The sequence below is a fragment of the Epinephelus fuscoguttatus genome, linkage group LG16, assembly GCF_011397635.1.
Source record: "Epinephelus fuscoguttatus linkage group LG16, E.fuscoguttatus.final_Chr_v1".
NCBI lineage: Eukaryota > Metazoa > Chordata > Actinopteri > Perciformes > Serranidae > Epinephelus > Epinephelus fuscoguttatus.
In genome coordinates, this window is record NC_064767.1 from 24,310,121 (window position 1) to 24,335,189 (window position 25,069).

Here is a 25,069-nt window from a genome sequence, read left to right on the forward strand (position 1 = left end):
CAGATTGCCACTCCAGCAATTAGCGCGCTGACAGTGGTGCTTTGAGATAATTTAATTTAACTGATTTAGAGTTTGAATTAGTCCCACAAGCCACAGTGGCTGTGTTTGATAGACCGAGTTGCTGTAGTTTTGGTCTCCTGCTTTATTTTACCATTAAACAACTAGGAATAAACAGATTTAACATGGTAAAAGGGTCAGATTTGATTCAGTAATGTAAACAGAGCTGCGTACATGATGTCAAAGCTGTATACGCAGTTTGCCATTCAGTGGCATCAGATGAACATTAAGGAAGCAACTAGAGCAGATACTAGAAGACAACAAAATGTCACTAATCATCGAGTGAAGATGTTTCTCATGTCTTGTGGGATTCGCAAATGTTTATGTGCCGCTGCCACTAAGAGAAAAAGCTGTAAAAACATACTTTATTTTGAGCCATCTGTGCAGTATATCAGAAACGTCCTGCTTTGACACAATCACACGTAGTAATTGCCTTTCTCTTATTCCCTCTGACCTTGTTGCGCATTAATCTGTCTGGTAAATTATAGTAGCACTGGACCTCTGTTTCTCTGCATATTTAATTCATATTGATCCCTAAATTTCCAAGGGAGTCCCAGTGACTATAAAACAGTGCTGCACTCTTTGAGATTTACATTATAATACATTAAAAGGGGGTAACAAAGTCATAACAAATACTGTTATTAAGGTAAGCACGTGAGACTTTCAATTACCAACATGAGGATCTCATTCAGTTTAAGATTAAAAAGGAGTCAGAGTATACTTATTAACAATTTAGCTTGACTTTGTAGAGATTAATCAAAGACATCTGGGCAATTTAGGGCATTTAAAACACCCATAATGAGAAGTGCAGGCCAATCATCGTGACCTACACAGAAGGTTTCTTAGGAAAGTGTGTGGGGATTACTTTGGCTGTGTTACTCTGACAGAAAGTACTATCCCGCATTACAGTCAAGAGTTTGATGGAGGATTCTAATGCACTGCAAAGGGATTAAACTGCTATGATTAATCCAGAATCCCTCAGGAAATTAAACAGATAAGGATTGGGTTATAAGAATGCAGCTTACTTGAAAGGAAATCCATTTTCTATGGCCTTGCACATAAACCCTGGTATTACTAGATTTACAGCTCCTGCATGTACATGCAAAGGGAAAAAAAACACACAAGCATAATGGTGAAATTAAAACTTCTCCCCTCCTTTTACAATACCTTTAATTTGTTTTGCACCATTTACAACCCTCTTGTCCTTATGGCTTGTGTTTTCAATTAGTGCCCTCTGATTCAATTTATACCCATTGTACCTCAGAAGTGAATAATTCCAGGAATTTTATTCAAGACACTTCATTATTTTGCTGACACTGAATTTCGATTAGCTGTCAAAACCTCCCATTGTTCCTTTTGTATTCATCAGTGTTAAAATGTTATTACCTTTTCTAAAAAACGGGTTTTGTTTCAGTGGTTGAATAGAACATTTAAATGAAAGAAGACTAAAGTGGAGAGCACTGTGAAATATGTACATTCCCATACAGGAGGCTTATCTGTTCACAGCGAATGACATCAGCAGCTGTGAATCTCTTTGTCTAGTACAAAGTAATTGCTGACTCGATGGAAAGCTTTACATCTGTCCACCTGGTTAATATCTTATCAGAGAACTGTACTTTTACACATCAAATGCGAGGTTCTTATAAAAGTAGACTGGGTGTGTTTTCTAAACTAAGATGGTATGGTCTTGGCAACTCAGTTACTTGATTTGACCACATTTTCTTGTTCTTCCTAAGCAAGCCTATTGAGTCCTAACAAACAGGGCTTTTAATAAAGATGCGACCATGGATGGGCATCACGTTTAATTAGATTCTTAGCTTGCAGCAAATTCCGTGCAAGCTTAATTTGTTGAATAACTATCTACTTCCATCTTCTCTGTCTTAACAATAATGTGGACAATCTTTTCCCCTTCCTTTCCACTCTTATTCTGTCTTGTCCTCTACTGCCCTGTGTATCGTTTTAACCTTTAAGACAATCAAGCTTTTGTTCCTTTCTTGCCCTGTCCTGTCTTCTTTCTTTTAAATACAATCATTAAAATAAGAACTTTAACAAGGTTTAGATATGTGCTTTCCAGTTGTTGGGAAACAGTATCCTGACCTGCAGCTGCTGAGCCGCTGTGGCAGCAATAACTTGTGGAACAGCTGTAGGAGCAAGGTCGCTGCTGAAATGACAAGCCGTCATAAAGCTATTCACTAATGTGCGAACGAGAGACCTTTCACTAACTGTTCTGTGTGTTTGTTTCCGTCGCAGGGGGACACAGGGGAGGCTGGGCCTTCGGGAGACCCAGGACATAAGGTAGGCTGCTCACTCATGGAGCAACTTAACTTTACCGTCAGGATTCCCTGGTGTTGCTTTGCCCTTAAAGCTGTGATTAACATTGTGATTGACTCAGTTGGGAGCTTCAGTTTTTATTTTTTCCTCCTTAATAAATTTTGCTTTACATTCAAATAGATTTTGTGTTTTCACTGCGTGTGTTTTAGAAACAGTAAATAGCAGGTGGCTCTTTGTGTTCAGTGATTTATGGAATCTGTCACTGCCCATCTCAGACGATTTTCTAACATCATTGGATTGAATCACTGGCTTGCTTTGTGTTGACCCCGTCACAGCAACACAGAAAACAAAGCAATCTCAAAATCGAATTAAACCAGCAAGTGGGTGCCTGCTTGGCGCTGGGTGAATGGTGCTGCTACAGAGACACAAGTTCGGTCCCAAGCAGCGGCATTTCTGGCTTGGCCAGGCGCCCCATTGGATGACATTGGCAGTACTCCTGGGTGGGAAGCCAGTGAAGGATTGTGTCCTTGTGGCTGTAGTAGCAACTAGACGGTTGGGCAGACTGTGCAGAGGGGGCAGAGCTCTGTGCGTCAACCTTAGTGCTTCAGTTATGCCCTCTCGGTGAAGCTCTGCACCGTCGGAGGAAAAACAAATGACTTGCATAACTTGATGCGTATTTGCGGTAACTGTCCACACCCTCCCCTGGTCAGTAGTGGGGGTCAGGAGTGACAGACATTGCTGTGGAGTCAGACATTTAAATTGGAGGACAAGTGCATATTTTAATGGAAGCTTTAAGACTGTCTAAGTGCTTGTTTTGTCATTGGATGTTGCTGTTGCAGTCCTGAAGAGCTGACAAAATAGCCAGATTTCACATGCTCTCAGTTAAATTAGATTTTATTGCCATCACCAATTTGTTGCTTGCTTAATGTGTTTGATAATATCATCGTCAGTAAGATTGTTGACAATCAAATGTGGTGTCTGGGACACCTATGTTTATCCTGTCAGTGATGGAGGGCAGATCTGGTCACCAGGAAGCACTGCTTTGTGTAATGCCAGTTTGTGGCTCTTGTTGCCATGTCTTAAAGTAGTATTTTCAGGTATTGGCAAGAGAGGGTATGGGATTGTGATTTTATTCTCTGAAAAATGAAGTGAATACATAGCAATAAAAAATTCATATTCAACAGATATTTCATTGCATTCAAGTGATCAATTGTACTGCAGATGGCTATGGAAGCAGTTTATGCATCAGCAGTAAATAGGCTCATTTTTTCATGTGGACGATGGCTTAATCCTGGACCTATATCCATAGAAGATGTTAAGCTCACCATGGGGGGACGTTTGCAGATGAACCTTGATACATGGGGATATGGAATAACACTTAATGGCACAGCTCTCTCCACTCCACTCCGAGATGAGGTTTAGGAGCCAGCCAAAGCTGTTTCATTACACAACAGTGCACTAGAAAAGTCTACATCAAGAGCACTAGTATTGATATTGCTGCTAATGCACAGTATCATGTGTTGCAGTATTTTATACCCAAGCTCAGCTCCTTGTCAGTGAAGCTTTTTCTTGCTCTTTCATATCTCTTTGTTATGGTGCCCTCGGACAAAACCGAAGACACACACACTTTTTTAGGCTCTTTTGTCAGCCATATTGTGAGAACAACAATTTCATGCAGCTGTCGATATCATAAGAGTAATGATATGGTTGTCCTTGGACGCTGTAATATGGCAGTTTGTTTGAGGTTTATGGGCCAGCTGAGGTCATGAAACTGTATAGGTTACACTCTAATAACAGAGCCAACAAGTTCCAAGACATCTCACGCATTTCTGGCAGAGAGCGTGGAAAGTAGGGGCTGGGTAGCTTAAGAAGAATCAGCGATCGGGAAGATATTTGTGGAAATGAGCCTCTAAGATGTTATATTTGTGGAAATAAGCCTTTAACAGCTTATTCCCCGACATGCATATAATCTTACCCATGCTATAGACTTTGCTGGAGCTGGAGTTGTGCAGTGAGCTCATTTACAAATATTGCTGGGAATTGGGTATCTGGTTGCCAAATGTGTTTTTGTATCAGTGTCACTGTGGTGCAAGTGTATGGTTCCCTGCAAGGCTCAGTTTGAAGGAGCTGTGAGTGAGTTTTAGAGTTAAGGATTCAGTTTTATAGCACTAATGAGGACGGGAGAGAACGTTCTAGATAATCTCACCCCCTTTAGCGCACTTACTTACATAAATAGTTGTATTTATAAGGATTTCTTTTTTTATGTCCTGCCACCATGGCACATGGTAGTGTTTGTGGGACACGCTGTTACCCTGGTGGCATCTGTTTGTCTTGTAGACATGTTGTTGTAACCACAATAACTCAAGAACAACACGTGATAGAAATATCATACCAACACCAAAGAGTCCATCTCTACGCTGGTGTGATCAGACTGTGGAGTCTCTTGGTGCATACATTTGCATGTTAATGAGCATAAATGGTTTTCTTGAAGCTACTATAACTCCTTATTCTTTACATTCAGAGCATTAACATAGCAGCAAAGCACTATTTGCTGTGTAAAGATATCGTGAGGTATTGGCATTCTGAGCAGAGAATTAAGTCACGTTACCTTTGTGTGTGTTGTAATCCAAGCTTGTCTGTGGTTTGTTGTGGTATGCTGGTCAGGCTGCACATGCAAATTAGTGCAGGTGTATATCCCACCAGCTCGCCAACCCTGTCTGCTAGAAAACGTTTCTTTCAGTAAACAAAATGCTACATTCATGTGCCACGAAGGCTTTGCAAGGAGTTGGTCGGGGCAGGTGTACAAAGTGCAGGTAGTCAGCTTATTTTAGCTAAAAAACAACTGAAATACGTGGTCAGTGATCATTTTTCTGATATGTTCAGTGTCAACATTTTAACAACTTGTCAGGTCAGTTAATCAGCAGCATTTCCTAATTTTGATCATAGCAAATGTAATTTGCTCAGCCTTACGTTTCCCTCAAAATACCCTCAAATTTTTAGGAGACAGGACTGGGCTAACTCACCGCTGCTTCTCTGCACTACACTCATCTGGCAGATAATATAGGGGTGGTGTCATGGGAGTGTAGCACCCACCTCCGGTTCACCTCTACTTTAACACCGTCAGCTCTGTCAGGGCCATTGCCGTTGTTAGCACTGTTCTTGCTGTTAGCATTGTTAGCTGCTAGCTGCCACCCAGCCACCTCCATGTTGAGAGCCATGTGCAGACAATCAGCTCCAACTCTGAATGACAGATATGCTCTCAATGTCGTATAGAGCTCCTTTAATGCCCTAGGTGAGTTCATATGAATACAACAGCTACGTGAGCATTTAATATTTTTATTTGTGGATAAATGTATTGTTTAGATTATGTAAGTAATATCTGCTTTTCGGCTTTTCAGAATGACCATGTTCCTCCTTTTGGCTTTGAAATTTAAGGAGTGTGTGTTTGATGTTAGTAGTGGTCATGTTATTGGAGAAGTGTGCCAGATTATGTAAAACCTACTGGGTGCAAAGTGGGGGAAAAAGAGTGAAGCGTGAACTTTCCAGAGGTCCTTTCTTTGCCTTTTAACTTTCAATCTTGTCATTGCAGGGGGAACTTGGATCAGAAGGGCAAAAGGGAATCGATGGGGAGAAGGTAAGTACTACTATCTCCAGCAGACATATATTCCATACATAGCACATCAGCCAGATCTAGTTTCGTCAGAGAATCAATTCTTATAGGCTTTTCATTTTCTGTGTGATGCCCTGGGGGTAGGAGCAGGCGCAGTTTTCTGTGTGGCTGTCTTCAGGTGCCTGTCATATCTGAAGTGGTTCTAAGTGTGTTCCAGCCCGCAGTGTCCTTCCGTAGTGAAATTAATTGATATGTATGCTACCATAGGCTTGGCATACTAATGGACTAAACTAATTTTTCAAATTACCGAAGGCCTCTGTCCATGTCATTTCAGGTTAAACTTTATTGCATGCTTTTAAATCTGGCTGCGGTGATGAAACTAATGTGTGTCATGTAAACCACAACAAGAAGTGCAAGTAAATTATTTTTGTCTTAACTAAATGCAGATGCATTAGAAATAAAGCACTATTCCTTTTTGGCTTGTAGTGAAGTTGTATTTGCCACAAGCAAATTAGCGCGCATTCCTTTAAAGTATTCGTTAAATCAAAGGGTGTTTTATGTTGTACAGCATTTGTTTGCCCACAAAGGCACACTCTCAGTAGTAGCTGTGCAGATGGTCAGTTTAAAGTGGCTTAATAAAGGGACTACTTTTCAGCACCATCACCCCCTCGAGTAGTCAAACAGCTGCCACAGAAATCAGCCTCCCTGCAGGCTGTGGACGTGCACTCTGCCCTAACAGTAACTGAGAGAAATCAGAAAGGAAAACCAGGGATAAGTATGTCGAGCCAAAAGAGTACTGAACTACTAGAGGTAGAAGATATACAAAAACTATGCACAGGTAGGTAGCTTGACAAAAATGCATTGAGAGTACAGTTACAAGAGCAGTTAATAGTACTCAGATTGCTGCTTGACAGTTGCTGCAGTTACATGTACAATAATTCTTTAATACAATTTAACTCCTCCTGATTGAAGATTCAAACTAAACTGTCTACATGAGTGATAATTAAGTGATCCAATAAGATGTAAGTTTGCATGCCCCAAAACATTTAATCAAAAAATAACTTTACTGACTTGTGCAAAGTGTGTAATCTGCAGGAAATAGAATAAAGGAAGAAGAAAACGTTCTTTTTTCCAATTCAAATGAGAAAATTCAACTCAATCAATACATACATGATTGTATAGAAGGAAAAGTTGCTCCATCTGTCGATACAGTTAAGGAGAACCTGTACGTGTAACCCAGGTTATTTTCTGTAGCTTCAAATTACAGATGTCCCCTAAACACCTCACATCCAGACCATCGGTAGACGTTAAAATTCATCGCTTTCTTAATCATCTCATATGCAGGCTGCTACTGCTGGTAGCCAAAGATAAATTTTATGTCCAGGGACTCCACAATTCAGCCTGTAGCAACATTACATAAGGCTACTGTTTCATAGTCAAAGAATACATTTAATCAGAGCACTCACATAAGAATGTAGCACAAGCAGTGTACTAAATAGTTTTTGGATTTATGAATGATGCCCTGTAAAAATCAGCAAAGGGAGGCACACAGAAACAGCTGTTGTGCGAGTAGTGTGTGGCATGTTATGTCACCTATGGGATTAGGCGCTAATGTTTTCCTATTGAACGGATTATCAAAGGTTTTCACTAACCTTGTCAACCAGATTTAAAATTCCTTGAGGCCAGTCACTTTTGATTGAGGTGGTTACATGAGGCATTTTTATTGTCATTGGGCCGTTATTCTGTTTTTTAGGATTGCAAGAAAACAAAGTCTACATCTTAATTTATCAACAGATAATACACACTTGCAGAATTTGAAATACTGATCACTACTGCAGTAAAAAATAATCTTTTTGTTGTGTTAATGATGCATCTGCTGGTGATAAGCGAAGAATTGTAGCCTGCTGTTTGTCTATTCCTCAATCCTTCAAAAAACAATCAGCTCAGACAAAATATATTCTGTAGGTGTTCGTTCTTGCTTTTCCTCTGTCACCAACACCCATCAGTATGTCCATGAATTACCCAGAGAAGGTTACTGTGGATAAAAGTGAAAGTGCAGTGATTCTTTTGTAAATATACTTAATTGTAGGAGTGCAGGAGTAAATTTACATTAGCTTACATATATCATTCATACTTGTAGCTTGATGAAAGTGAAGTAGGCTATATAACATAGGTACACAAGCATGCATGTATACACAAGACATTTCTGTTTGCCAAGAGACATACACAAAGGAAAAAAAGACTCTTCAGACTCTTCCGGGCTGAATCCTTCCATAACGTTTAATTGTAATTCTAGTGCAATAATAAAGTGTAATAGTCCAGTTAATTACAAGTAAATAAAATTCAGTTTCAAGGAAGAAAAAGATTTAAAAAAAGGGACTGGCAGGTTATAAACTCAAGCATTAGTTTGTCTTCCCACAACCAGCTTGGCTCGCTTTGTTCCAAGGTAAGCGGCTATTGGCAGCTTGAAAAGCCTGTTGACGTCATGTGTGTATTTGCATATCAATGACATGATCAAGTTTATTTACATAGAAATTTCAAGGAGAGCGAGACCACCTAACTGGAAATTAACTCCATCTGCATCAAAGACTGACTGATTTGTAGTCATAATATTACACCAACTATAATGGAAGAATGCGAGCGTACATGATTCTTCTGATGTTTTGTTTTCCCATTGATTGCTACTGGTGCTGCAGCAATCAAGAGGAAAGAGCGACAAAGCTTGTGAGCAGCCCTTCTTTGTTTGCTCGCTGGTTCACCCTGGGCTCCAGTTGACTGGACAACAGCGGTACATAATCTGGAAAAACAGCTGGAAGCTTGTTCACTGTGGAGAGGCTGAGAGTGTGTTGATGACCCTTTTCCAAGAAAAGCAGCTGCTCAAAACTTCGTCTAGATGTTACCAGTTGATGTCATTTGCTAATTTGCATGTTAGTGCAGCCCTGTGTGGGGAGGCAGGGGTCTATCACGTGTATGACAAGTCTCTGGATTTGTTGTTTTTTAGAACGTCACCAGGGGGTGTCTGAAAAATGTAGTGTGTTGCTAAGTTGGCAGCACTGGACCGAGGGTCTGTCGACAGGCCGTCCTGCTCCCCTCTGCTCTCTGTGTGTGTGTGTGTGTGTGTGTGTGTGTGTGTGTGTGTGGCATCCTCATTAGTGCTGCTCACTCTGAAACTTCGTCACCAGAAGTGAGATTCTTATGTCAGTATTCAGTCAGTGATTAGAAATATGGGAAGTGACAATTCATGTTTTTAGCAGGAGAGGTGACTTGTTTTTCATCTTTGTGCATCTGATATGGGCATTTGGGCTTTCTATGGTCACGCTCACATGGCTCACCATGCGTACCCTCCTGGGATTTATAGTAGTACTGTGCCTCACTTACTTGAGTGATCTAAAACAAAGAAAAGCACCATGTTTTTGTGGCATTACTTCTAGCAGGCAGGTTTGTCCAACATTGCAGACAGCCATTATGGATAACAGTCTTAGCCTAGCTTAGCACAAAGACAGCCAGTCTTGTTAAATCAGGCTTCTTCAGTTCTTAAGGTCTGAAGTTCTGAAGAAGCCTCTTGGATGAGAGGTGAAACATCTTCAATAAGCTCAAGAAGTCTTGCCGCCTACGATAGAGCACTTAAGATTACCTTGACCTGGATGACTGAGAATCTTCTCCAACAGGTGGAAAAGATGTGCTTCAAATCAGCTGTATCTTGTCTGCTGGCAAAGCAGTTACCATCACATCTCAGAGTCACCTGGGCTTTGTATTTGAGCTAAGTTAGGTTAAGCATGTCTTAGACCTGCCTTTGTACTGGAAGCACAGACACTGACACCTGTCTTTTCATCTGATGCTGAAAAAGACGTTTTTTCAAAGAGTGGCTGTTTCCTGGAGCTTATAGAAAACATACTGTATCCAGTTCGAAATATAGCAAAGTACAGTCCTCCATTAAAGACATTTTGAAGACAAATTAATTCACAAATTATGCGCTAAAAGATCTTATAGCTCCATTGTCTGCATAAACTGATGTTTTGGCCACTTGAAGGCAGTGGGAACAAGCTGCACAACATACAATAATATAGACCCGTTTACTATTAGTAAAACAGATGTTTTTTGGTGGGCGGGGCTTAGCTGAAGGCAAAACAATTCTCCACAGACATTAGCTAGCACTTGCTAGAAAGTTATAATGTCTTGTTTTAGACAATGGAGGAAAATGTGGGGTGGTGCTTTCAGAAATACTCATTCCGAATGCGGGAGCACACTCTGGCACGAACTGAATCGTTCGTAAATTTGGAGTGCTGTTGGAATGTACCGTTTGATTATCCAGAGCACACTTGAGGCACTCTGTCTGGGGAGATGGTGTGGCAGAGCACCGAGCGGAATGAATGTGTTATTAAGTTAACTGTCCGTTAAAGCTCTGTTTCTAGGACCATCAGGGCTCTCATTTTAGTGTAGAGAAATCCAATATTCACCTCAATACTTCCCCAATTTCTGATTAGGTAGACATGATAACCCTTCATACACATGACATTATTCATCCCTACAACAGTAAAGACATTTTCCATAACCTGATACGAAGTGTGCGATGCACATGTGAACATTTTTGATGATCGCAGCCTAGTCCTTTCATCTTATCACATTTAACCATAGTTGTCTTAGTATTTGTTGACGGTCAGTGGTAGCTGGTATGCAATACAATTAAGCTTTGAGCCATGACTGCTTCTATTCTGGCTCTCAATAACACAACAAGATGATATTTTAAGACTCCTGTGTAGCCTACAGCCCTGTGGTGGTGAGTCGTGTTTTGCCTCCAGCTAATAAAATGCTGTCATTGTGATGTCGGTTCTAAAAATGTCTATTACGCTGATATGCCAAACTTGATTATAAACAGTTGCCTACTTACACATCCAGCAGTTAGTGAGCAGCATTAGCATTCATACTTTTGGGCTCCATTAACTGTTGAGGTAACTGTATGCCTCTTAAGCAGCTAGAAGTTCCAGTATGTTCACCAGTTAGTTGGTAAATTGCCAGTTGGTGCTGGCCAAGTAGTGTAGGTTTTTAAAGCTGTCTTGTAGAAATGATGCTGATGAGAATGTCGAGAGGGAACCACAACAGTACAGTTGTGGTCCATAAAACCAAAACACAGAGCTGATAGACTGACATTCTCAGTAAGGCTGAGGTTAACTACAAAATAAAGTAAAATTCTTCGCGGTTTGTCACCATGACCGACTCCTTTTTCATACAAGTAGCCATGTGATCAATTGTTAATATAGAAATATTGATGATCATAGCTGCTTAAAAAAGAAGAGATGATTTATCACAATTGGTACAAATCATTACATTTTCCTTGTATGCACCCTTCTGTATAATTCTGTGTAAAAACCAAGAAAATCTAAGATTTAACACAGTCTCCCTACCCATGAAATTACAGCATAAATCAAGCTGTGATGGGATGTTCATTATTAGTCTCTTCCACAGCTGTGCTGTTTTCTGTGATTTATCTGATTTCTTGACCTAACCCTTGTATTTGATTTAGATTAATATGAAGGCGGGACACTGGAATAAAAGATATGAGGTAACCTCGGCCCATGTCTCATCAGTGAGCATAGAGCAGTACAGGATTAATGGGTTAAAACCAGTATCCCCAGTGCCTCTGTATCCCCAGTGCCTCTGTAGGTGAGTAGATGAGGTTGAGCCTCATCGACTAAATAAGGCAGCCCTTTCTTAACCAGTTAATCACTGGCAGTAATTAGTTGAAGTCCAGAAGACATTATTAGCAGGACTGCTAGACCGCACGTGTTCCAGTCAGTAATGCAGATATCACTCAGAGCCTTTGGCTATTGTATGGTTCATTTAAGTCTGTAAAACTGTGAGAGCTTATAAGAGATTATTTTTAACATTATAAAGGTGGATAATGTGCTCATTAAATATATAATTAATATGTGATAAAATGAAAGTGCTACATATAATTGTATCTGTCATCAGGTGTTGCTTGACTGGTTTGATTTCATTTCTTTTAATGAGAAAAAGCTCAGCTGGTAAATTGAATACTGCTGCTTTTACTGCTCCTATAATTTAACTTTAACTTCAGTAAATTGTGGTTGTAAGGCTACTTGTATTTATTTAAAGGGAGAAAGAACAGCAGAAGAGACTTACTCTCTTTAATGGTAAAACAAATTAAAAACATTTATGTTGTGCAAACACACTTACTCTATGTTTTTAGTAAACCTATTTACTATGAGACTCTATTACCTGATCCATCCCTTTACTGTGATTAGCTCATTTTCCATTTTTAAAGCTAGTATGTTATTTAAGGCTCGAGTAGACACCTGAGACGCTAGAATTCTATGTATGAGCATGTGATCCAGTATCGTTTTACAGATACACGTCCTGAGGGACAGAGGGAGTGCACACCGTGTTATCTTGAGGGTAATCCAAGTTACATTCGTGGATACATGTTAAGTTGAAGAGTGAAGTGTCGTACAAAAGTCAAGCAATGCTCAAGGCACACAATATCCTCTTCACTACAGGATCTCTGACAGTGAACTCTGATATCCTCACACAATAGTATGTTGTTTAGGTTACCTTGGTAATCTGTGTTTAATCACAGAGCGAAACAAACATGCTGATAAGCTACTGTATCTTCTCTCGCACTCTATGTGATTAGTCTTATATCACCGCACTGTATGTGGTGGTGTATCGCTGAGCAAATGGAAAGTCACAAAAGGCATTTCCTGCTGTAACCTCCCTGGCATTTGTAGGCCGGCACTCAAGATATCTATGTTACTTAGAGATCCTGTTCCACAGAGCTTTAACGGCCTGTCATTCAGTATTACAACATTTCCCCACCAGAATGTTCTGAATACATAGTCCATCTACAGTTTTTTTATTTAGCCTCTCCCCAGTAGGCCAAACCCACTTTGTGATGATTAAATTGTGTACACTAACTAAAACTTGCAATTATTCTACCTCTTGTCAGACAAGGGCACTGACCTGCAGCTGCTCCGGTTGGTTAAAGGTAGAAGTAAACATAATTAGACTGCATTTGTACATCCCTGCCTCTTGCTTGCTTTAGTTGTCCTGTGCTGGGGAGTTGCCAGATTGTCTTGTGGCCCCACCGCTACAGGAGTGACGAGACACAGTGGTGTGTGTAATTAGCAGGCGAGTGTACACAGCTCCCCACAGTGTCCCGACCTCGAGCTGCAGGAACGACAGCCACACAGCCAGCACCGGCCTATTCCCAGCCCCTTCATCCCTGCTTCATCCCTCCCTGTAAATGCAACAAAGCCCACAGCTTGCAACAAAAGCTAACAATATATCTAGCCCCTCTAGTCTACATGTCCCTTCATGTCACGGGGCACCTGTGTTGGGCCTATGGGCTCACGGCTGAGTCCATTAGACAGAGGGCAGCATCATAACTAGGCTATGGTATGAGAGGGTGGGATAATAAAAACAGAGAAAATACACTTGTTCCTTTGAGAGGTCATTAGATGTTCCCTGCTTCTGAGATGGGACCTTCTTGACAAATATTAAAATATATCATAATTGAATAATTTAGTGTTGGTCAGCTGAGACTGTTTAAAATAGTTTAAACAAGTACCTCAGTTATTGCTTTGACTGCTGCATCCAGCCATTTGGTTTTAAAGGAATCTTTTCTTTTTGCCTTTACACCTTATTTCATTTAAACAACATTAGCACAGTTTTAAAAGTCTCTGTTGGTGGATGCTCGGAGGAGGGAAAGGAACAGGATGTGTGTGTTCTGGCACATTTTTTGACAAGTATATAACACTTGACTGCACAACTTTGTACAATATTTGCAGCAGTGACAACAAGTTTTAGCAAGAAAATAGTAGATTTTAGTCCAGAGCTTTGGAACAAGCCTCGTCACTTATCAGTTTTATTAAACGACCAAATGATTCCAAGCTAATTAACTAATTTTGTTATTAAAACAACTGTGAATCATTCCTTAAAAATGTTCGCAAAATTAAATGAAGCCTAATTTCTTACAAGCAATTGTTTGTGCCCAAATACTAAATACCAAAACATAAAGTTAACATATTCAAAGCACCAACTCTGAATCCATTCAGAAAACATGGTGCACACCAATGGCTATAGAAAAAAGTACACAGACAATTAGTAAACTAAAACTTGTGTATGTTCATTTTGTGTGTCCCTTAGCAATATTTAATGCAATATTTGCAAGACTGCCAAAAAAACCTCAGCCAAAAACACTGAGGGTTAACTTCTAACTGCGCTGTTGTTATTATGTATATGACGACAGACAAGTCCAGATGCTGTGCACTTCCTCAGCTCCTATCGTTGACAATACTGCAGCCCTGGAAAAATCTGAATAATCGCACAGTCGAGCCAAGTTTTTAATAAAAACACTTTTTTTATCATTGCCAATGCATCTTTTATCACATTAAATTAACCACACGCACACATGGGAAAGTGAACATCAGTCAGCGTAAGTCTTAAGAGTGCACTGTTAACATTTGGCAAACTTGATAATTTTCAAATCTTTCATGTAAACTGCTTTGTTGTCTGTTGTAATTAAAATGTTAACCAGCAGAAACTTTTTGTGGCGAACAGATTAGCCACAGCAGTTGCAAAGCTTATAGCTTGACTGTAAAACAGCGTTCTGTCATTCACTGTATGTTGAGAGAGTGTGACTTTTTGACTGACTGAGCTTCTGACTGACCTGAATTTGGTTTCAGATAAGGACATGTGCCAGCGGGGAAAAATAACTCACCACCTTGCAGAAGTTGATTCCAGTTGCATTATTCAGTTTGAATTATGGTAGTTTCCTGTCAACTCTTGTGTAAACATACTGTCTTGTGTCTGCAGTCTGCAGGAGAAGATGCTGGGGAGTGTGGGTTCATTTTGGAGCAGAAAAACATATTCATAAACACAATATGGATATATTCTGATGATTTATAACGTAACCCTACATGAGAAGAGTATTATGTAGTCAACCTAAATATGACAGTCCAAAGCAAAACATGTTTTAGGATGTACAAACTGCATGTAATAGCTCAGATGATAAAACCCACTAATTTAAAGGTCCAGTGTGTTGGGATTTAGGGAGATATATTGGTAGAAATTGAATATAATACATTAAGTATGTTTATAAGTGTATATAATCGCCTAAAAATAAGAGTCCTGTTTTTGTTACCTTAGAATGAGACATATATATCTACATAGGGAGCCGGTCCTCGTACACAGAGACCACCATGTTTCACCATGTTGCACAATGTTGCATCGGCCCCCGTAGTAAGCAGCCCCTCCGCCACAAGCTGAACAGCATAGGAGAAACACAATTTTTTTTTTCCAATTATTTATTTATTTGTTTTTAACGTTATACAAACACCCCCGAACAAGTACACAGACAGTAAAGACAAGATATAATCATAATAGTAATAACTAAGGGGGAGGAAAAAAAAGAAACAATATCAATAAATAAACAAGAATAATTGTCAGTGGAAATGGTTCATTTCTACAAAGAGTCAGAGCACATGTAAGCAGGGTAGGTGGATGGCCATAGATCCATTAGAGGTTCCTATGTTCTCAGGAAGACTTCCCCCTTAGGTGGAAATTCTACTTCTGCGTTGAATCGATGCGGTAGCTATTGACGCTGAGCCTACGCTGTAACCTACGCTGTAGCCTGACGTGCACCTCCCCAGAAATGTAACTACACGTTGCGTTGACGCAGACCTCCTGTCTATTTTTGTAAGGTGAAACCATTTCCCTCAGTGGAAAGAAAGCTGTTACTATCTTTAATTTCACAGATAAAAAACAATGAATTGTTAAGACAATAAAGCCTCCACAAAAATAGCATTTCAAGTCTTGTGTGTGATTTATTCTAGCTTCATATGAGTAGAGGAAATCTCCGCTCGTTGCTAGGCTAATTTATACAGTGTAAAATGCCATAGTCTTGTGGTAATAACATTAGCATGTTATATTCGTTCGGAAAACGTGCTTGGTATAAGACACTTGTTTTGTCGGTGAATCTTGTGAGTTGTAATGGAGCCGAGTTTTATAATGCTACCTTTGTTAAATGTTGCTGTTGCCCTGGCTTCATAGGAGTAGAGGAAATCTGTAGAGGTAACAAGTAAGTGTATTGTTCCAGTTGTAGTGCATCGTTCAATATTTGTTTGAACAAATTAAATGTTGGGGGTCTTTGCTGGCTGCAGTTGAGCAAAATACACTTCTTTGCCATATATGATATTATGCCGATCATCTTTGCAGACATGGGGTGTAGCGTCCTGTTCAGTTCCATACCAAAGAGGTACCGAACTGGCGAGATGTCAGATGGAATCCTCAAGACCTTAACAGTCAGATCATGGACCTCTTTCCAAAAATATTTCAGTTTTTCTGTGTTGAGAAAGTGTTTTACCAGTTTAAATCATGTGGCCCATTTGATTTATAGAGGAAGATACCTCTAGGGATAGTTTGGCTCCCAACAAAAACCTCCTGACCAATGAGGTCCCCAGGGCTTTCCTGGATTTCGAACTTGGCACATGGAGAAGTTTCAGCTGGTTGCAATCTGCAGTCCTTACCCGATACCAATAAATCCTATGCACACTGCTCCTTTAAGCATATATTTTTTTAATTCCCTGTGTTTTTTGCATTTGACTTATGCTCAGGTCATGCGTATATATTAAAATCATAAAATTCCCTGTCTCTGGACTGAGTCAAGCTCCACTTCAGGTCATGATGCTGAAGTATTTCATTCCACATAGCTGAAGTGAGTAATACGTAGTTGTGTGCTTCAAGAAATGTGTTTAAAATTGCTCTTAACTCACAAACACAAAGAGTGTGAATGGGAATGAACGCCAGCCTCGTGGTCCCTCTCTGGAAATAACAAGAGGAAACCACATAATGATTGTTAAGGATCACGATAACAAGAAAACATGTTTATATTACAAGGCGCTTTTCACCACAACAATGAGACAAGATCTCCTTGTTACAAAAATGATGGCAAAATTCTTATGAGATTAATCAAACGCACTCCTGTAATCGACGGAACCTGAAGTTGTTTATGTCCTTGTTATCAGATGAGCTTCGCACTCTTCTGCCGCGGCTCTGGTAATAACTCAGAGGGGAATTCGCTGCTGGATCCCCTTGTGTCAGATTGCCCCAGTAAAGTGGTTAGGCTGTCGATTTAAATAAAGAATTGGGCTCTCATGTACTGCTATGAGATAGCTGCCCTCTTATTGACAGTGTGCGTAGGCTGAGGGCCCGCATAAAGTGATACAATCTGATAAAATCGTGTCACAGTCGTGTCATCCTAAGTGCAACTTATAGACAAGCTGTTTTAGCTGTTGATACCACAGGGGCTATTATTTTACACCAGTATTATGCTTCTGTTTTCTGAATGGTAGTGTTTAATACGAGGCTTGCAGGGAATAGGCAATGAATTTGTCACGTCTCTGGTGGAGCCAGACTTAATGTGATAAAGGTAGGTAATCATCTTCTGCAGATATATAATTCACTATTAATAGCCTTTCCAACTCTAAATTTAACCATGACAAATTATTGTATTTCTGAATCATTTTACAGACCGCTCACACTCCCCATCTTTCCTCTGCTACCCCCCCTCTCTTAACCCATTTCAAAGAGTTGCTGCTACTGGCCCAAATGTGTCACACCTAACAAGGCTCGCTGCAAATTTAGCCTGTCAATATGTGTCAAGCCTCATTCATCAGCTATCACTCTTTATCTCAGCTGTCCCACCCTCTTTCGCATTTCACCAGCAGAGAGGCTTGACTTTGCCCCGAGCTTGCGTAGTTTAATTCCACCTCCAGGTCGTCTGCTTCAAGGTGTAAAAGCAATGACAATCACAGTCCTTGCTAAACCTCAGTGCTACGCGGGGAAAACAGAGACGAAGGTTGAGGGTAGACACTGTGTAACCAGCTGATTGTGAATCTCTCAGCAGCGTCTAATGATTGACATGCTCTTTTCTCATTGACCGGCTGTGACAGGCATGAGAATCTCACACCTGCATGAGATACTTGTCTACTGAGTGTCAACATACTGACATACAGTAACACATGTCAGGCTTTTTTTTTTTTTTAACCAGCCTTTTTTTTTAACCATCTTTTAATCTCTCACTAAAAACAAATATACTTCAATATATTGTATATTTTTTGTCCCCAGGGTCTGAAAGGTGACCTAGGGCCAGTTGGTCCAGTTGGTCCCAAAGGAAACAAAGTGAGTGCCATACAGACCGGCCCCTGACAAAATTACACCATAATTGTTTTTCTTCTTTAAATGTAAATAGATACTTCAGGGAATCTGTTTGACTTTCATGAGCTGTAATCCCAGTCTCAATAACGGGTTTGCCCATCTGTTTGAAGTGCTGCTATGATTGCTACTCCAAAACATGGCCAGCTAAAGAATACTGTTATTGCTATCATAACTTAGCAAGACCTTATTGATGGTCATATAGAGTAGCTTTTATCCCGAGAATGTTCCCTTCACTATGTTTGCAGAGTATTTGTATATTCATAGGGAAAGCTGTTTGTAATGGACATACCCAACAAAATCCCTTTATCTCGCCCTCTCTAAACAGCTTTTTATGGGCCTAAAGCCTACAGCAAAATGTGGATTGCACACCATTGCATACTCACAGGGACTCTTGATTCAGAATATGTTTGACATTTGATCCCAAATATTAGAAATCCAACAGTGACACAGGTATGTCCTGTTCAGTAGGCTACGGCTGGTTTCGTAAGGGATTCAAGACAGGCTGGAAGTGCAGCAGAGGGGCCTGATGCAAAACCTTGTTCTTATCTGCAGCCCCTTTATAGTCTGTTCACTGACATCACTGACATGAATGAGATAAACTCTTGTTGCAATGCAGAAAATATTGGTCTTTTTAAAGTTTTCTTTTCTTTTCATCCCACAGTGGGATTATTTTCCATGTATGAGATGAAATGTTTTTCCTGTAATTAGTTGCCATATCTCCCACTCTTTTATTTTTCCTCCCTTATTGGGGCTTTTTTTTCCTCCCCTCTCTTGCTGTTGTTGTCTTTTGGAAGAACTCACCACATAATTGTAGGTGCAATGCTCTGTCTGCCAGCCTTGAAGTTATAATGAGGTCTGTGTGTTTCTGTGAAGACAACAGAGAATCACAGCGTATTTTATCCTATTTTCCGGATGGGAGGGTGGGGGTTGGGAGTGGAGAGAACGTTTGTTTGTATTGAAACTGACAGAGGGAGGCAGATTTGGAAGCATAAAGTAATGAGTCCCTTGCATATCCCATAGCAGGCATATTTTAGCTGTGACATTCATTTAGACAACAAAATGGATATGAACTACAAACACCTTTTTTTTCCTCCCTCTCTTTCATCCTCATCTGATAAACGGGTATTGCCAGATGTAAAGTCCACTGATCCTCAACCCAGTGCTTTATAAACTACTGCTGGGATTGTCGTGAAAAAGGGGAGAGAAGTGCAGAAATATTGGACAGTGATACATGACTTTTATCTGAAAAGACAAAAAAACAAGCGAGGCAGTAAAAAGCATGTGAGATCATTGCTTACACTGGGTGATGCTGGCGTCTAAAGACATCTACTTCTTCCCTTATATGACTTTTCGTGACTGCCTGTATGTCACAGCCACCAAACAATGTTATCATACCTGTCCATTGTTAATACTGCAAGGCTTTTACATGATATAGTACGGCTGTGTTTATTTTAAGGCCTGTCACATTTAATAGCACCAGCCCACCTGCCAGTTGTCTGACAGTTTGAAAGTCATCAGACAGGCTTCATTTCAAGACATACTGTAAATACCACTTAATGGCCTTCTGTAGCACACAGTGCATATATTGAGATATTACTGCTATGCAGAGTAAAAACCTGACCTTCAGTTTTTATCACAAACATGATGGCTGGCCTTTAGGCTAGATGTTTAAAAGTCAAAAATATATTGTATGGGTTTTGCCTCAGACACTTCCATCGCACACAGAATGTTAAAGGTGTTACTGAGTGAAGTTTGGGGAGTATCCGCTAATTATTATCCTCCTTTACAGGGTGATGTGGGTGTGCCTGGAGCTCCAGGGCTGCCTGTAAGTTCACACTGTTACATTTACGTCTCATTATACTATCTGTATATCTGTGTATGTACCATAGATATAGATGAGAGTAGAATGGACATTCCCATTCAAATTAGCCTAGCAGGATGGTCAGTGCGGCAGGCACTTTTATATGTATTGTTGTGATTGCAGCTGTCGTAGTGGGCTTACTTCCGTGTAAACTTCTGTATAGTGAGTTTGCAACTTGGGTGAAGTTGGAAACTTACTGAGGTGAGGTTTTGCAGTAATGTAATTAATGTAATATGAATGTAACTATAATTTCCCAGTTTAATGTTGCCATTTATTGCGTGTTTGTTAAAATATGACTTAACGTTACTGTAGCTGCCCCTGAAAAACAAGTGAGAGCTGCTGCTCAGTGGATAGCTGTAGATCAACTCATGTTAAGATCTAACTTGACCAGAGCAGAGTTGGTGAGTGCTGGAGCAGTGAACTTGATGACTTTGAGTTTTATTTTTCTTTCTGTCAAGTTTGAATGAAGTGTGCATTGAGTGAGTTACCAAGGCAATTAAGCTATTAGTCTTAAGCCCAGTGTCCATCAAATGCTTGCGGTATGGTGCCTTTGGAACCAAAAGTAACCCCTCAGACATGCTACCTAGACCCTTGGTCTGCTTAGCTTTTCCAGTGCAAACAGTACCCTTAAATGTGGACGAGGTTGTTGTCACTTACTGTATTTCCTCCTTTGTCACTCTGCAACTTGTTTATCGTCCACAGAACGAAGTTGCACGCTGACATTTTCAGAACAAAATAGAACAGGCTGGAGTGAGGGTCTCTCTCCATGGGATATTTAAAAATGTAGTCCTTCTCAGGCAAGCTCAGGGGTTTAATGTTGCCTAAGCCCACAAAACGACATTCTGCAGGGCTTTTTTTTTCTCTGAGTGAGGATCTGGTTGAATTTAATATATATATAGATTTAAATGCTAGAAGATTCACTCATTACTAAAAGTGTATGTCAACCAAAAGAGACAATTAAAATTAATGTAATGGTCAAAGTTGTCTTATTGAAATTTAAGCTGCATTGATATATTCACATTGTCAACTCATGCATTGAGTAACGTAACAAGTTAACGGTCCACCTTAAAAGTTGCCGGCAGTTGGCCCTGTGAATTAAGTTATTTTTTTCTCAGACTACAGCTGCTGCCAGAGGCAGCAAGACATCTCTTCATTTTCCAGGTACAGTAATAAAACTCTCCACTGTATGAACAGTGGTTACATGAGCCTCAAAACCAGCCACAACTCAACCCTGAGCAGAGTGACCGTCGTCATTGACCAATCAATGGACTGCAGTGTTCACAGCTCCACCTTTTAGTACCAGATCTGTGTGCTAGGTACCCCAACAGAAGGAGTATCAAAAACAGGGATGGTTAGGAACGGTTCCTTTGGTACCATCCGCAACTTTTTAAAGTGGAATTAGAAAAACTGCGCACTGAACTGAACTGTACCGTACTGTACTGTAGTGCTTGTGGAAACGGGGCTTTAGTGCATGGTTGTATTTCTTTATTAGTAAGGAAAATAGGTGGAAGAATGGGTCAAACAGAGTGCTCTAACTAGTCAGTGTAATACACTTGAAGGCCTCAGTGACGTGTATTGTCGCCATAACAACTTACAACAATCACCTTTTTCTTTTGTGCTACTAAATTACCACTGCCTACAGTTCCATGTCCTTTCTATTCATTCTGTTTCTATGTTGAGGACATTCAGAGGAAGTAGAAATGTTGAAACGTACTCATGTGGGTGTGACATGAAATGGCTGGACTGAGCTTTGTAAATATCACAGCCTTTGGGCTGACCAGGCGCTACATGCACAGTGTTACTGTAAAACATCTGGCCCACAGAGATGGAAAGTGAGGCACTCAGGTGAGCAGTCTCTGTGTCACATTACCATCGCCTGGGAACGGGTCAAACAAGGAGCAGATAGACAGGGCTCAGTGGGCATCCTCACATGGGCCAGAAAGGATAGGGATGAGCAGCCAGGCAGAGAAGAATAGAGCTCCCAGCCTCGGGGTGGGGGTGGAGGTTGACAGGTAGTCGCTGGGTGTATCCTACATGGGTGAGACATGCACTTATTGGGTCAGTGGCTGTCTCGGCAGACTCGCATTTACAGACATCCTGGAAGAACTACACCACGCTTTATGTATTTCGGTCTTTATAATTGGACTGGCTGTAGTAGTGCCTTCTCTGTGGTCTTGGAAAATCAAGAGAATGGAGAACATAACCCAGAAACATTGCTCATTCCACTGCACACACAAATTGAAGGTATATGTCAGCCAGCAGCAGATATATGTACAAGCAGATGCTTGCATAGTCACCTATCAACACATAGAGTAAATGTGTGGGCCACAGATGCAAACACACAATGCATTGTAGCCAGGGAGTTGACGACTGCTGAAGATTAAAGGTATACTGCGGGTGGTTAGCTAATTATGTGCACATCATGAGGGGATCAGGCTGCCACTTTTAATCAGCACTGGAGTGACACAAAAACTGTGTCCCACTGCTTCTGGCTTGCCCCTTTTATGTCACCAAAGTGCTTAGGATACCCACACAACACTGCCACCATCCATTAGCTTTTCTCCGATGCTAATTTTACATTTATAAGGACAAGCGGAATAACAATCTTTCCCTGACAAGCGAACATGGTTTCAGCAAACTTTCTCACATCATACCAGTAAATTGCTTGGTGAGTGCGAGCAGAAAATGTTGGGAGGAAGTTATTAAAGTAGTGTAGACGTGCTGCTGAGTGGATCTGCATTGTATTGCTTGTTACCCAAGGTCAAAACTTGTGCTCACAACCCAACAAAAGATGTACCATTGTACATGAATAATTGATTTATTATCAAAAGCACTGCACGGACTGAGGCATGTTTTATTTAGGGTGTCACAGGTCAGGGCTGTCACTCTTTTTTTTATAGATACAGCTGTAAATATCTCTTGGCTGTCTGCCTCCTTGTTAAAATATAGATTTTTTTCCTCTGTTGTTTGTTCTTTGCACGAGGCCTCTGACTACCGTGAAAGACATATGTAACGACTGTCACATTTCTGCAGCTGTTTCCAAGAAAAGTCAACAACGTTTGACTTTTGGATGCCAATTGAAAGAGGACACCAATTATTCGGCTTGTATTTGAAAGCCGAGATGTTGTATGTGGCCTTGTGTCCATTCTGTGGCCCGGTGGATAGACGACTCCGTCTGCCCTTTCCTGACAGTGGCCAGCAGGGTGTCTGGGGAGTTGTAATAGCCATGCCCCAACTTCTCTTCGGGTCATCGCAGCCAAAGATAATTACCTCCTGACCAACTGTGTCGCTTGCCTATAACCGGCAAACATGCATTGTTATATGAATCATGAGTGGTGTTTTCATGCTGACTGACATGTTGCTGATTGTTTTTTGTTTTTTTTATTTCCAGGCTGTTAAAGAATGTCTCAAAGGAGATCAGGTACTTTGAGTTAATGTTGTTTACACTGACAATATATTAACATTCTATATTAATTAATTAGTGCTTTTGTTTTCTTGTAAACAAAACTTTATTTCCCACTCTCAGGGCCTTCCGGGTGACAAAGGAGAAAAGGTAACGAGTGAATAAACTATTTTAAGCACAGAATCTCATAGTCGTCTGTTTTTCACATTAGGCACATCACATGTACCCAAGCAATCAAGTACAACTATTAGGTTCAACAAGCAATTATCGAAGCACCATAAGTATATCTTTGCACAAGAACTTCAAAACAAAATCACCGCTCAGTACGTACCTTGATTAACTTGCTAATTGTTCCTTATCAAGATACTGTGCAGAATAATGGAATGAAGCTCTGATCAACCGAGGCTGAAAATTGCCTATTAAGGGGATCCTGGAGAAGTCACCTAGAAACTGAGCAAGGAGGGAAACTGCAGCTGCACTTACTGCCTTCTACCTTTTCATGCAATTTTAACTAAGCTAATGCTGCGTTTCCTATCACTGCAAATAAGCCCACTAGTTATCCACTAGTCTGCTGAGAGCATGTGGCACAAACATCTGTCTGTATTGTTTTTTTACAAGAAGCAAGCCATAATCTCTTCCTGCAGTGCCACACCAAAGTAGCAACCAGCTCAATATGATACATATGCTTTTCCGCAGGGATCGGCTGGGGTGCCAGGTCAGCCAGGGGAACCAGGCAAAGAGGGCAAAAGGGTGAGTAAACAGAAACAGTCCACCAGTTGTGTGGCCCAGCTAGTGGTTAACTGAGAACACCTGGCCCAGGGAGAGGCCGAGCAGCAGCTGAGTTGTTGTTTTAGGGGAGGTGAAGACGATCTGTGGTATTTTGCTGGGCCTGCAAAGAGTGAAGAGGAGGTGTGGGCTTGTTTGATGACAATTAATGACTAGCCTTCATGGTCAAGGGGTCGCATACACTCACAGTATGACTGGCAGCACACATGGTTAAGTCCCACTGGGTAACTGTAGAGGACAGTATTTAGTTTCCTAATAAAGCCGGCTTGATTTGAGATAGACACAATGTCCACAACGGATTCGACTGACACATTACACCACATTTATTTATTTGTCACCTCTGATTGCAATAACTGTGGTTTCAAACACAAGTGTCAGGATTTGTAATGTGAATCAAAAGAATGCCTTTAGTACAGTATTGGTAATTCAGGAGGACTTCTTTTCAAAACTCATGTTCTTTGTTATATTTGAAAAGTAATTCAAAGTCCGGTTAAAGTGAAATAAGAGATTTCTTTCTTAACAAATTATACATGTTTGAAAATACTTGTGAAAATGTGCAAAGACTGGGAACTATACAGAGCTGAAATGTGGAGTTAGACCGCTGTGTTGTGCAGGATTGTTTGGGTGGGCCTGAAATCATGGCCCGGTGACACACTGGAGCCATCCTTAACATAACACCTCCCTCACCATATGGAAACATTATAGCACATAGCATCAGTGTTGTCATGTTCTCCACCTGTGTGTTAGTGGCGAGTTCACTATATTCCGCAAGAGCTCTTAGCTCTCTCAGTCTAGTTATTACATGAATAAACAACATGTTACATGGCACAATCATAGAGTAGCGTGT

The 25,069-nt window shown here is 40.6% G+C and overlaps 1 protein-coding gene across 2 annotated transcripts in view; it reads left to right on the forward strand.

Moving 5' to 3' along the window:
• Positions 1-25,069, forward strand: part of LOC125903851 (collagen alpha-1(XIX) chain) — a 139,923-nt gene that overhangs the window by 23,904 nt on the left and 90,950 nt on the right. Inside the window, exons 10-17 of one of the 2 annotated variants that reach the window (XM_049601011.1) lie at positions 2,308-2,352; positions 5,918-5,962; positions 12,903-12,941; positions 18,083-18,136; positions 19,962-19,997; positions 23,425-23,454; positions 23,560-23,586; positions 24,133-24,186. In XM_049601011.1, coding sequence (XP_049456968.1) covers positions 2,308-2,352; positions 5,918-5,962; positions 12,903-12,941; positions 18,083-18,136; positions 19,962-19,997; positions 23,425-23,454; positions 23,560-23,586; positions 24,133-24,186 — 330 coding nt within the window. The remainder of the gene's footprint in view (positions 1-2,307; positions 2,353-5,917; positions 5,963-12,902; positions 12,942-18,082; positions 18,137-19,961; positions 19,998-23,424; positions 23,455-23,559; positions 23,587-24,132; positions 24,187-25,069) is intronic. The other variant, XM_049601012.1, reaches the window with a different exon arrangement.